General features: G+C 41.3%; 1 protein-coding gene across 3 annotated transcripts in view; it reads right to left on the reverse strand.

Moving 5' to 3' along the window:
• The window catches only part of ttc39a (tetratricopeptide repeat domain 39A), a 132,558-nt gene extending 119,317 nt beyond the window's left edge, over nucleotides 1-13,241 (reverse strand). For 2 of the 3 annotated variants that reach the window (XM_066691796.1, XM_066691795.1), the window contains exon 1: nucleotides 13,005-13,239. In XM_066691796.1, the coding sequence (XP_066547893.1) occupies nucleotides 13,005-13,054 (50 nt within the window). In that variant the 5' untranslated portion in view covers nucleotides 13,055-13,239. Of the gene's footprint in view, nucleotides 1-13,004 lie in introns of all 3 variants that reach the window. The other variant, XM_066691794.1, reaches the window with a different exon arrangement.
• Between the last annotated feature and the right edge of the window lie 1,588 nt (nucleotides 13,242-14,829).

Consider the following 14,829-nt stretch of genomic DNA (forward strand, 5'->3'; position numbering starts at 1 on the left):
GGATCCATGTTCTCATTCTGTTTACGCCAAATTCTGACTCTACCATCTGAATGTGTCAACAGAAATCGAGACTCATCAGACCAGGCAACATTTTTCCATTCTTCAACTGTCCAATTTTGGTGAGCTGGTGCAAATTGTAGCCTCTTTTTCCTATTTGTAGTGGAGATGAGTGGTACCCGGTGGGGTCTTCTGCTGTTGTAGCCCATCCGCCTCAAGGTTGTACGTGTTGTGGCTTCACAAATACTTTGCTGCATACCTCGGATGTAACGAGTGGTTATTTCAGTCAAAGTTGCTCTTCTATCAGCTTGAATCAGTCGGCCCATTCTCCTCTGACCTCTAGACTCAAAATTGCTTAAATCACCTTTCTTTCCCATTCAGACATTCAGTTTGAAGTTCAGGAGATTGTCTTGACCAGGACCACACCCCTAAATGCATTGAAGCAACTGCCATGTGATTGGTTGGTTAGATAATTGCATTAATGAGAAATTGAACAGGTGTTCCTAATAATCCTTTAGGTGAGTGTATATACAGTACTATGCAAAAGTTTTAGGCAGGTGTGAAAAAATGCTGTAAAGTATGAATGCTTTTAAAAATGTTAATAGATTATATAGCCATGACATTATGACCACTGACAGGTGAAGTGAATAACACTGATAATCTCGTTATCATGGCACCTGTCAGTGGGTGGGATATATTAGGCAGCAAATGAAAATTTTGTCCTCAAAGTTGATGTGTTAGAAGCAGGAAAAATGGACAAGCATAGGGATCTGAGCGACTTTGACAAGGGCCAAATTGTGATGGCTAGATGACTGGGTCAGAACATCTCCAAAACTGCAGCTCTTGTGGGGTGTTCCCAGACTGCAGTGGTCAGTACCTAACAAAAGTGGTCCAAGGAAGGAAAAGTGGTGAACCGGCAACATGGTCATGGGTCGGCCAAGGCTCTTTGATGCACTTGGGGAGCAAAGGCTGGCCCGTGTGGTCCGATCCAACAGACGAGCTACTGTAGCTCAAATTGCTGAAAAAGTTAATGCTGGTTCTGAAAGAAAGGTGTCAGAACACACAGTTTGTTGCGTATGGGGCTGTGCAGCTGCAGACCAGTCAAGGTGCCCATGCTGACCCCTGTCCACTGCCCAAAGCACCTACTATGGGCACGTGAGCATCAGACCTGGACCATGGAGCAATGGAAGAAGGTGGCCTGGTCTGATGAATCATGAGTTCAAGGTGTTGACTTGGCCTCCAAATTCCCCAGATCTCAATCCAATCAAGCATCTGTGGGATGTGCTGGACAAACATGTCCGATCCATGGAGGCCCCACCTTGCAACTTACAGGACTAAAAGGATCTGCTGCTAACGTCTTGGTGCCAGATACCACAGCACTCCTTCAGAGGTCTAGTGGAGTCTATGCCTCGACGGGTCAGGGCTGTTTTGGGACCTACACAATATTAGGCAGGTGGTCATAATGTTATGGCTGATTGGTGTATTTATCAATTAACAAAATGCAAAGTGAGTGAACAGAAGAAAAATCTACATCAAATCCATATTTGGTGTGACCACCCTTTGCCTTCAAAACAGCATCAATTCTTCTATGTACACTTGCACAAAGTCAGGGATTTTCCACGCATATAGTCAGGTGTATGATTAAACAATTATACCAAACAGGTGCTAATGATCATCAATTCAGCTGTGTAGGAGGAATAAAACTGGGTGAGGAACAGCCAAACTCAGCTAACAAGGTGAGGTTGCAGAAGACAGTTTACTGTCAAAAAGTCATACACCACGGCAAGACTGAGCACAGCAACAAGACACAAGGTAGTTATACTGCATCAGCAAGGTCTCTCCCAGGCAGAAATTTCAAGGCAGACAGGGGTTTCCAGATGTGCTGTCCAAGCTTTTTTGAAGAAGAAACGGGCAACGTTGAGGACCATAGACGCAGTGATCGGCCAAGGAAACTTACTGCAGCAGATGAAAAACACGTCATGCTTACTTCCCTTCACAATCGGAAGATGTCCAGTAATGCCATCAGCTCAGAATTGGCAGAAAACAGTGGGACCCTGGTATACCCATCTACTGTCTGGAGAAGTCTGGTCAGAAGTGGCCTTCATGGAAGTCTGGTGGCCAAAAAGCCATACCTCCGACGTGTCAAAATTACTTGGGTGAGGAGCATGCCCAGAAGGCACTGACGGGAGAAGGGTGCTGCATACACTGCGCAGCGTTTATGGAGGCTACGCGTTGTAAAAGGGCCAGGAACTCTCCATCGGCCAGCCGCTGCAGCGGAAGCTCAACCCATCTGTGGTCTCGGCTCCGCACCAACCCCCTGCTAGTGTCTCTCCAAGAATGCTCCTCTCGAGCTTCACCAGCGACGGTGCAGTCTGTCTCTCCCTCTCCACCTCCTCTCAGGTGCTCTCCTGGGAGGAGAGTGCGATCCCCCAGACGAAGGTCCCCGAGAGCAAGGTGCTCCCGCTCCAGATCTTCTTCTAGCTTCACTACGTGAACTCCTACACACCGCAGGAGACAGGAAGCGGAAGGGATTGTAACACTGATTAAGATAGTTGGGGAGCTGACGCACAGACTGGACTCCCAGCAACAGAAGCTGAACTCTGTGGTGGCGCAACTTCCGGAAGAGGACGTTCACCGTCTCCCTCAGCTGCCACCACTGCTACCAGAAGAAGCGCTGTCCCATGTGGAGTCACGCTCGGACATAACGGATCTTCCATCTTTTGTAAGAAAATGTTGTATAGCGCAAAGCAAAGACAGAAATAGAAAGGAACATAGCTCCTGGAACTAAAACTAATGCAAAAAGCTTTTTTCAATACTACAAGCCAAAGGTCAATAAAGGAGGAAGTGAAACTGCTAAAGGGCAAAAATTGAAGTATCTTGGAAAACGAACAAGACGTGGCAAATATTCTAAATGAGTATTTCACAGAGGTTTTTACAAAAGAAAAAACGGATATAATGCCACAGGTTAACAATCAGTCCAGTCAAACCCTAAGAGAGATCAGGATAAATGAGGAGGAGGTACTACAGGGACTAGCAGAATTAAAAACAAACAAATCACCTGGGCCAGATGGTATATTTCCAACAGTACTTAAAGAAATTAGGGAATTTATTTATAGGGCGCTAACTAAACTATTCCAAATGACACTTAGAACAGGGGATGTGCCAACTGAACTGAACCTTTTTACTCTGGAACAGAGGAGACTACGTGGGGACTTGTTCAAGTCTTCAAAATCATGAAAGGCATCAACCACATCATACCAGAGGAGCTTTTCCAGATCAGAAGGGACACATGCACCCAGGGACACAAATGGAAATTGGGCTTCAAGACATTCAAGACAGAAAACAGGAGATACTTCTTTACACAGAGAGTTGTGACAATCTGGAACAAACTCCCCAGTGATGTGGTTGAAGCTACAAATTTGGGAACATTTAAAATCAGACTGGATAGGATCCTTGGATCACTTAGATACTAATGGACACCACGGACAAAATTGCTCTTTCCATTCTCTGTCATTTTCCTGCCAACAGTAGGTTGTATTATAGGTGATTTATAAATGATGAATAACTGCTCTTATACGTCCGATTCAGGCCTGATCAAATGTGATTTTCGGACACCGCATTTGCAGAAACTAATTAATTTGAATTAGGCCTACTCCATAACACTACACACAGTGTCATCCAAATTTTTACGAAACCGACCCTATATTTGTGTGGTTACATGCTTTTGCTAAAGTATCATAACTCTGTAGTTTGTATTCAATACTACGATGGGTAACAAAATTGACGCAGTGTTTCGATGTGGGAAAAAAAAATGTTTATTTAATATTTATTTAATATTTTATAATATCTAAATTCGGTTTAGAATGAATAATTAAGGCAGACAATAATTCTGAGCAATTTAAGTGAAAATAAATACTCATGCAAATTAGTTTTCTGGAAGGTCACTGTTGGAACTGTTTGCCCAATGCTCTGCTGTGTAGCCAGAGGTGTAAAAAGTATTTGGAAGTCATACCTGAGTAAAAGTAAAAATATTCTATCAAAAACTCACTCCAGCACTCAAGTACCAAAAGTAAAAGTAAATTGTGATTTTAGTAATAAAGTGAAAATGTTTGTGTGTGAGCCTTATGAAAGGGGCACACAAGAGATTCATTCATGTTTTAATCCAACATTTTATTTTCCATAAATTATCAAGGTATTTTTATGGTTCCTCAATTTTATCCCACAAAAATAAATGTTGTTAGGCTCATATCTGGATATTACTTCCATGTGTATTCAGTATTAACAAAGGGTAACATTGGGGGATTTATATAAATAATTTGGAGTTTTCTTAGCAAACTCACTGTTCACACACACACACATACAGCGAGGGGAAAAAAGTATTTGATCCCCTGCTGATTTTGTACGTTTGCCCACTGACAAAGAAATGATCAGTCTATAATTTTAATGGTAGGTGTATTTTAACAGTGAGACAGAATAACAACAAAGAAATCCAGAAAAACACATTTCAAAAAAGTTATAAATTGATTTGCATGTTAATGAGCGAAATAAGTATTTGACCCCTTCGAATTAGTACTTGGTGGCAAAACCCTTGTTGGCAATCACAGAGGTCAGACGTTTCTTGTAGTTGGCCACCAGGTTTGCACACATCTCAGGAGGGATTTTGTCCCACTCCTCTTTGCAGATCCTCTCCAAGTCATTAAGGTTTTGAGGCTCATTTTTGGCAACTCGAACCTTCAGCTCCCTCCACAGATTTTCTATGGGATTAAGGTCTGGAGACTGGCTATGCCACTCCAGGACCTTAATGTGCTTCTTCTTGAGCCACTCCTTTGTTGCCTTGGCTGTGTGTTTTGGGTCATTTTCATGCTGGAATACCCATCCAGGACCCATTTTCAATGCCCTGGCTGAGGGAAGGAGGTTCTCACCCAAGATTTGACGGTACATGGCCCCGTCCATCGTCCCTTTGATGCGGTGCAGTTGTCCTGTCCCCTTAGCAGAAAAACACCCCCAAAGCATAATGTTTCCACCTCCATGTTTGACGGTGGGGATGGTGTTCTTGGGGTCATTCCTCCTCCTCCAAACACGGCGAGTTGAGTTGATGCCAAAGAGCTCGATTTTGGTCTCATCTGACCACAAACTTTCACCCAGTTCTCCTCTGAATCATTCAGATGTTCATTGGCAAACTTCAGACGGGCCTGTACATGTGCTTTCTTGAGCAGGGGGACCTTGCGGGCGCTGCAGGATTTCAGTCCTTCACGGCATAGTATGTTACCAATTGTTTTCTTGGTGACTATGGTCCCAGCTGCCTTGAGATCATTAACAAGATCCTCCCGTGTAGTTCTGGGCTGATTCCTCACCGTTCTCATGATCATTGAAACTCCATGAGGTGAGATCTTGCATGGAGCCCCAGACCGAGGGAGACTGACAGTTATTTTGTGTTTCTTCCATTTGCCAATAATCGCACCAACTGTTGTCACCTTCTCACCAAGCTGCTTGGCGATGGTCTTGTAGCCCATTCCAGCCTTGTGTAGGTCTACAATCTTGTCCCTGACATCCTTGGACAGCTCTTTGGTCTTGGCCATGGTGGACAGTTTGGAATCTGATTGATTGATTGCTTCTGTGGCCAGGTGTCTTTTATACAGGTAACGAGCTGAGATTAGGAGCACTCCCTTTAAGAGAGTGCTCCTAATCTCAGCTCATTACCTGTGTAAAAGACACCTGGGAGCCAGAAATCTTGCTGATTGATAGGGGATCAAATACTTTTTTCACTCATTAACATGCAAATCAATTTATAACTTTTTTGAAATGCGTTTTTCTGGATTTTTTTGTTGTTATTCTGTCTCTCACTGTCAAAATACACCTATCATTAAAATTATAGACTGATCATTTATTTGTCAGTGGGCAAAAATCAACAGGGGTTCAAATACATTTTTCCCTCACTGTATACATATATCCCAAACAGTTGTATAATAATACACAAAACTAAATAAACAATATAAAATATGTACCCCTGTAGTGATCAAATTTGTCATAATGTAATATAATGTATTGCACTATGTTGCATAGTGACTGGGATTGAATCTCAAAACTCAAAATTATATATCTCTGAACAGTAATGTGCACAGCCTAGCGGGGGGCAGTGGTTGAAACAAACAAAGGGGCACTTCGGTACCGGGGGGTGGTGCTGACGAAGTGCGGCCCAACTTCCCACTTGGGTATCGCAGCATGGATCGGGGGAGCGGGGGGATCGGGACAAAGGGGACACTTAGGAAAAAAAATTACAGGGGAATGAAAAGAGGCAGTGGCTCGATACGTCCCTGTATCTGAATATAACTTAAAAGCATTCATGCACTGCAGCATCTTCACTCCCATGAGGTGCTGGCCCAAATAAGGCAAAAATATATAATTAAAAAGGACTCTTGTATTACAAAAGATTCATTTTATTGAATAACATCACCTTTCGACATTACAGTGTTATCATCAGGCCAATAAATACCTAATAAGTGAGAGTGCGGCTACAAAATCATTATTTCATTATATATATAATAAATATAAAATTTGATGTTACGCACACCATCTTAAACAACTTTTGTTTTATATTAAGTGTAAACATCACCATGGACATGATTTCGGGACCTTTTCTCATATACAACTGCATTTAAATCATAATGTGAATAATAAAGCTAATATGTAAAATAAAAATCAAATGTAATTATTATTTATTAATACGCACAGCCATCATTAAAGTAGAGCTACTGTGATGTTCACCCATGCATTGTATTTTTAATGGATGTGTTTGTCTTTAAATGTACAATGATACAGTAATGGATATTGCTGTACCTAATTAACTTCTCGTCATCCACGCGGTTTGTTATGGGGCATGTACATATACTGTGCATGTTTCCACATGGGTTGACGTCACTTTTGATTGGTAAGATTCTTTCCAGTTGCAGCAAAATAATCAAGAAGTAGACAATTTATATGTCAGTGATGTTCATTTTCCTTAAAGCATTGTGGAAGCTCCTATTGAAATACAGGCAGTTCTTCCATTTTCGGTCACGTAAAATATGAACCACCAACAGACTTTATATTATTTTCTGACACAGGACGAGCCTTTAGAATGATGCGATTCTTACTCATTTTATGAAACTGTTAAGGTCGGAGACATGAACCAAATTAGGGAGAGTGTAGGCTAACCTCTTTCAAACCCCCCCAAACAGCCTCTGAATGTTCAAAAACAGTCTTTGTTGACGAATGCATGCATCAGAACAATCAATAACTCACTCTGCTGGGTCCTTCAGAAAATAGAGAACCTGCCTCTGAAAGGGTATAACGTGTTTCGCTCAATGTGGAGTATCAGGTCTGGCTGCAGATTCGAGTCCATCTTTGATCAGGAAAAGAAAGAGCGATGAAAGCGCTAATGTATGAGAGAGGGAGTGGATTTGAGCCTTGTTTCCGTCTCACTGATTGGCTCACTACAGCGTTGCTCATTATGCTACAGTGTGATTGGTCACTAGTATCTAGCAAACCTGAAACATGTTAATTCCACGTAGATGTATGTAATTCCTCTCTCCAATTATAATAACATCATCTGTCATCTGTGGGAAATGTAGTGGAGTAAAAAGTACATTATTTTGTTCGTAAATGTAGTGGAGTAAAAGTAAAAGCCACAAATAAAAAATACTTAAGTAAAATACAAATACTCTGAAAAAGTACTTAAGTATAGGAACAAAATATTTGTACTTCGTTACTTTACACCCCTGAGTGTAGCTAAACATCTACTAATATGAAATTGGTATCAACTTCCTTTCCTCTGCTTTAAGAAACTTTTCCTACAATTTCTGCTGGAAAAAAGTACATCCAAAGAAGCTCACTTAGAAAAAAAATATGAATACAGGATCTAATAACAACAAGCAAAACAGGTCAATTCAGCATAATGTTGTACAGTTACACAGATTGCATGTGTTTACTTGAGATACTCACAAGTCCAAAATCTTTTAATACTCTGCTTGGAATTGAATTGTTTTCCCCTGAAGCTAACAAAATGCTTGGATAAGTCTACATTTTGAACCAGGAAAATTAATGTTAATATCATACAATAAATCAAGACAACCTTATTTGGAACACTATGTTCAAGTCCTGGCCACCACACTACAAGAGGGATATTGCTGCTCTAGAAAAAGTACAAACCAGGAGAGCAACCAAACTAGTTGTGGGTCTGAGGGGAATGTTGTAATTTGAGAGATTGAAATAACTGAATCTCTCTAGTCTGAAATAAAGAAGACCACATGAGGACTTTATTTAGTTATTCAAAATCCTGAACGATAAATTATCCCCAGTGAAGTTGTTAAAGCAAACTCCTTAAAAAAACAGAGGTTCAATCCCAGGTGGAGGACATCCCTAAACAAGGTACTTTACCTACACAGCTGTAGTAAATGCCCAGCTGTATAAATGGGTAGAATGTGAAAAGAATGTGATATACAGTAACAATTGTAAATCACCCTGCATAAGGGTGTCTGCTAAGAAACTGAGTAGTAGTAGTAGTAGTAATAATAATATGAGGTCAAATGGCTTTCCCATGTTTGTATCCTGTGAAATAGCAAAAGTTAAATCATGTAACTATCTTTGCACAAGTAATGTCTACATTAGCAGGGTGGATATGAATTTTATTTTATTTTTATGATTTTTATTTCATTTTTTCCAAATAGCTCTAAAACAGAATGAATTACAATACAATATTGATTTGAAAAAATAATGTATAAATATATGTTTCGCTAGATTGTAATGTGTACAGTACTGTTACAGTACTTCTGTCACCTAAATTGTAAGTTGCCTTGGATAAGTTGGCAGTCAACCGTCCCAACACTCACTCCTTGATCCTCTGCAATCCGGCTTCCGTACAGCTCACTCCACTGAGACGGCTCTCCTGACTGTCACTGACTCCCTCAGCCGTGCTCGGGCGGCCTCCCTCTCCTCAGTCCTCATCCTCCTTGACCTCTCTGCAGCATTTGACACCGTTGATCACTCCATCCTCCTCTCCTGCCTCGCTGACCTTGGGATCTCTGGGACTGCTCTCACCTGGTTCTCCTCCTACCTCAGTGACCAGTCCTACCAAGTGACATGGCGAGGCTTCTCGTCCACCCCCCAACCTCTCCTCACAGGCGTTCCCCAAGGCTCCGTCCTGGGCCCACTCCTGTTCTCTCTCTACACTCGCTCCCTGGGTCCCCTCATCGCTTCCCATGGTTTCTCCTGCCACTTCTACGCTGATGATGCCCAGATCTTCCTGTCTTTTCCCTCTTCTGACCCTCTCATCCCCTCACGCATCTCTTCCTGCTTGTCTGCCATTTCCGCCTGGATGCACTCGCACCACCTCAAGCTCAACCTCTCCAAATCAGATCTCCTCTTTTTCCCCCACTCTTCCTCACCTTCTGCTGACCTCCCCATCTCGATCCCCTTGGAATCCACCACACTCTCTCCTTCTTCTTCTTCCGCTAAAAATCTAGGAGTCACCCTTGATCCTGCGCTCTCCTACTCCCAGCACATAACCAGGCTGACGCGCACCTGCAGATTCTTCCTGAGCAACATATGCCGGATCCGTCCCTTTCTCACCGACTACTCAACTCAGCTACTCGTCCAGTCACTGGTCCTCTCCTGCCTGGACTACTGCAACACCCTCCTAGCCGGCCTGCCTGCATCCACTACCCGCCCACTCCAGCTCATCCAGAACACTGCGGCTCGTCTGGTATTCTCTCTGCCACGATTCGCACACGCTACTCCACTGCTCCGCTCCCTCCACTGGCTCCCGATAGTGGCACGCATTCAGTTCAAGACTTTGACCCTCACCTACCGCTGTCTTGACCATACTACGCCAAGCTACCTTCAGTCACTCGTCTCTCCATACATCCCCTCCAGACCACTGCGGTCTTCCAGTGCCAGAAGTCTAACTCTACCTCCTCTCCACTCCCCTTCCTCAAGAGCCCACTCCTTCTCATCCCTGGCCCCTAAATGGTGGAACGACCTGCCCACCGAAGTCAAAATAGCAGAGTCCTTGACCTCATTCCATCACTTATTCAAGACGCATCTCTTCCGACAGCACTCCTCTATCCCTGCTAGATAGCACTTCAGCTTTACTATGCTCCTCGCGTTCTTGATTGTTTTCCTCCTCGCTCCCTTTCCCGTAGCCCTCGTCTGTAAGCCTACATCTTGACAGTAGTTAGCTTTCACTGTCCAGGATGTAGGAAGTCTCTTAGTGTACTTGTGTAAATTGTAAATTGGAATTTGTAAAATGTATTATTTTGAATTGCTATGTTTTAGCTAAGTTGAATTTGTAATGATTGATGCCTTGTACTTCTCTGTATTTTTGCACTTTGTTTGCACTTATGTTGTAAGTCGCCCTGGATAAGGGCGTCTGCCAAGAAATAAAAATAATAAATAAATAAATAAATAAATAAACATTATTATTATTATTAATAATAATAATAATACATGTTAAGAAGTAGTCATTTGTTGTAACATGTTTTGTTTGGGGTGGGGGGTGCATCAGGCACTCAGGGCGGATTCAAATCTGAGCTATGACTGTATGTCACAGATGCAAACATACAATATACACCTCTTTGTAACCTTTCACATTCTACAACTGTACAGTAGATACTCTAACAATTCTGTAACACAATTAGAGTATAGTTTCTATCAGCCACTATAAGGTCTCTACCTGAAGGTACTACATGATGCTGCAGAAGAGAATGATAATGGTATAGTTTCCTCTTTAAGCTGTAATGTTCTGATGTTTTACGAATCCACAACACACATTTTGCTACTGACTAATTTGTATGGTTTATAGTCCATTGTTTTATTTATTAATTAGCAAACACCCTTAAGGGTTACTTACAGTAGCCACAAAAATAACATATCACCAAAACATTACATATTATTTTAAGTGCAATTAAGTACAATATACAGAAGAAATTATACTTACAATTAACTAAAAATTCTTACAAATCAATAATATTATTGTGTACACTTGGGACAGAACAGGCAAAACGTCTAACGTTACAGAAGATACTGTAGGAATAAGCACCTAAATAACAAAAGGGAGTAAGAGGAGGGAGCACACAAGTGCAAGTACATTAAAATAATAATGCCATAAGCTGAGGTGGGGATGGAGTAGAGGCATGCCAGGTACAGTCTGAAAAGGTGTCTAGAGCATAAGCCAGAAAGTGATCAAGGAATGTAGGTGGGTCAGTCCACATTAAATGTTTTTTTTTCCTGAACAAATGTTTTCACATTGCAACATGCTTTTCAGCAACAGAGACTGCCAATATTGTCAGGATTAATGGGAGGATGGATGATGCACAATATAAACAAATCCTGGATAAAAAAAACTGTGCCCCTCTCTGGCAAGAACATAAGAACATAAGAAAGTTTACAAACGAGAGGAAGCCATTCGACCCATCATGCTCGTTTGGTGTCCATTAATAACTGAGTGATCCAAGGATCCTATCCAGTCTATTTTTAAATGTTCCCAAACTTTCAGCATCTACCACATCGCTGGGGAGTTTGTTCCAGATTGTGACTACTCTCTGTGTGAAGAAGTGTCTCCTGTTTTCTGTTTTGAATGCCTTGAAGCCCAATTTCCATTTGTGTCCCCGGGTGTGTCCCTGCTGATCTGGAAAAGCTCCTCTGGTTTGATGTGGTCGATGCCCTTCACGATTTTGAAGACCTGGGTCAAGTCCCCACATAGTCTCCTCTGTTCCAGGGAGAAAAGGTTCAGTTCCCTCATTCTCTCTGAGTAGGACATTCCCTTCAGACCTGGAATAAGTCTGGTTGCTCTCCTCTGAACTGCCTCTAGAGCAGTGATATCCTTCTTGAAGTGTGGTGCCCAGAACTGTACACAGTATTCCAGATGAGGTCTAACTAGTGCATTGTACAGTCTTAACATTACTTTCCTTGTTTTGACAATATACCCTAATATCCTGTTTGCCTTTTTTATTGCTTCCCCATACTGTTTGGATGGAGAAAGTGAGGAGTCCACATAGACTCCTAGGACTTTCTCATGAGATACTTCATCTAGTTCTATTCCTCTCATAGTGTAATTATACTGGACATTTTTGTTACCTGCATGTATTACCTTGCACTTGTCCACATTGAATTTCATCTGCCAGGTGTCGGCCCACAACTGAATGTTATCTAAGTCCCTTTGAATAGCCTGTGCTGCCGAGATTGTATCTGCTGAGCCACCTATTTTAGTATCAAGACCTCAAAAATGCTGTTCATCAGCATTTCCAAACTAACTGGACACAGCTTGAGCATTTTTGCAAGGAGGAATGGGCAAAAATTGCTCCATCAGGCTGTTAATAGAGACTTATCCAAAAAGACTACTGGCTACAGCTGTCAGAGGTGGTTCAGCAAATTGACCCAGGGTGATGAATATATATATATATATATATATATATATATATATATATATATATATATAGTATTATTATAATTATTATATGGTTTACTGTTTTCTTTCTTTTGGAGAAACGACTCTGTGAAGAAGAATGTGTGACTCACAAAAAAAGAAAAATCACAGGTTGTGAGACTCTTAAATATGGAAAAAGTGTTGGAGCCTACATACTTTTTCAAGGCACTGTATATATAAATGCGTTTCATGATCTTCAAATTGACGTACTGGGAGTGCAAACTATGATTTTCCAAACCTGTGGGCTATGTGCAAACCATTTCACCAGAGGAATGAATAGTAGCATCGTCGCACTTAGCAATGATACAATCAATGCAACCTGTGCTTAAGAACAAACGTAGTGTCTATGTTGCTGAAACCGGAGCATGGGTAAGGTAGAAAGAAAACAGAAATACATATAATGCTAAAACAATGATGCTGTACTTTAGTTATGCAGGGTAAACACATTTCAATGTAACATAATATAAGTATGTCTAACTCGTTCTAAGTCAAATAAGTAAACATAAATACTTTGTCGATTAAATATGTTTTAGTTAACAAAACTTACCTTTGGATTTCACTCCTCTTCATACTCCGTTTCCACGACAAAAAACTCATTTAAACAGCCAGCGGACAACGCCACAAAAGCAGGGTCCGTAGACTGTCAATCGCTGTGTAGAGTTCAGATAAGCGCAAACACTAGCTTAACTTGTTCAATCCTGTGTGTTCATACAACTCTTTCTCTTCCTGGCTGTAAAGCTAATAAAAACAAAAACAAAAGTTGTGTGGTTGAATGCAATATCTGACTGCTCCTGGGTCTTAGAGCCTTCCCGATTCAAACAATGTTTTGTTTTTCAATATTGAGCAGCAGTATATTTTAATTGTACACTAAGTTGCCCTAAATTTCGCAACACAGTATTGAAATGGGAGAACGCTGTGGGCGCGGATTGGGGTGTGGGTTACAGTTCTTTATATATTTTAGGAAACACACCCTCTGTACAAAAATTAACCTTTCGTGATGACTTTCATGCAACCTATCAACCTACCTGTAAATGAAGTTGTACATCTGTTCTGTAGTTAGGATTTTATGTATTTGTTTATTTCCTCGTGACATGGGCATTTATGTCTTATCAATTAAAGTAAGCACACATATCCCATATGCCTATTTAATGTTTATTATATCATGTATTAGATGTCCAACATTATGCTTTTTAGCTTCACACATTAGTATGAGGGGCCATTTACGAAGTAAGTCAAACTTTTTGTGAACACACATATGAAAAACTCTCTCTCTCTCTCTCTCTCACACACACACACACACACACATATGAATTTGAATACTCGCGTATGAAATGCTTGCACATACACATATGAAACACTCTCACACACATATGAAATGCTTTCACGCACATTTGAAAAACCTCTCACTCGTCCATATGAAATGCTTGCACACACACATATGAAATGCACGCACACGTAGGACTTGTATTTTGTATTTTTCTATGTTATGTACTTGTGTAATTTTGAACTTGTAATTGTATGGTTTTGATCTGTAATTTTATACTGTATTATTAAACTTTTGTAATGTTTTTATATGTTGTAAGTAGCCATGGAAAGGGCGTCTGATAATAAATACATAAATAAAATAAATAAATAATAATATGAAATGCTCTTCCACACAGAAACACACAGCTGAAAAATATGAAGCTGTGTAAAAGCCTTATTAAATGCCTTATAATTGTTCGTTCTACTTTAATACCGTTAACTATAATAATACACTGCTCAAAAAAATTAAGGGAACACATAATCATCACAGTATAACACCAAGTCAATTAAACTTCAGGGATATCAATCTGTCCAGTTATAAAGCCTAAGCAATTGTGAATCAGTGTCACCTGTTTTGCTGCAAATGAAAGTGACAACAGGTGCACTGGAGAGGCAACAGCAAGACAACCCCCAAAAAGGGAATGGTTTTGCATGTGGTGGCCACAGACAATTGCTCTCTCCTTATCCTTCCTGAATGATTCTAATCTAGTTTTGCGTTTTGCTAGTGTCCTTGTCCCTACTGGTAGCATGAGGCGGTACCTGCAGCCCATTCAGGTTACACAGGTAGTCCAGCTCCTCCAGGATGGCACATCCATACGTGCCATCGCAAGAAGGTTTGCTGTGTCTCCCAGTAGAGTCTCGAGCATGGAGGAGATACCAAGAGATGGGCCATTACACGAGGAGAGCTGGACAGGGCCATGGAAGGGCATCAACCCAGCAGCAGGACTGGAATCTGCTCCTTTGTGTGAGGAGGAACAGGAGGAGCACTGCCAGAGCCCTACAAAATGACCTCCAGCGGGCTACTGGTGTGCATGTTTCTGACCAAACTGTCAGAAAAAGACTCCATG

The sequence above is a fragment of the Amia ocellicauda genome, chromosome 19, assembly GCF_036373705.1.
Source record: "Amia ocellicauda isolate fAmiCal2 chromosome 19, fAmiCal2.hap1, whole genome shotgun sequence".
NCBI lineage: Eukaryota > Metazoa > Chordata > Actinopteri > Amiiformes > Amiidae > Amia > Amia ocellicauda.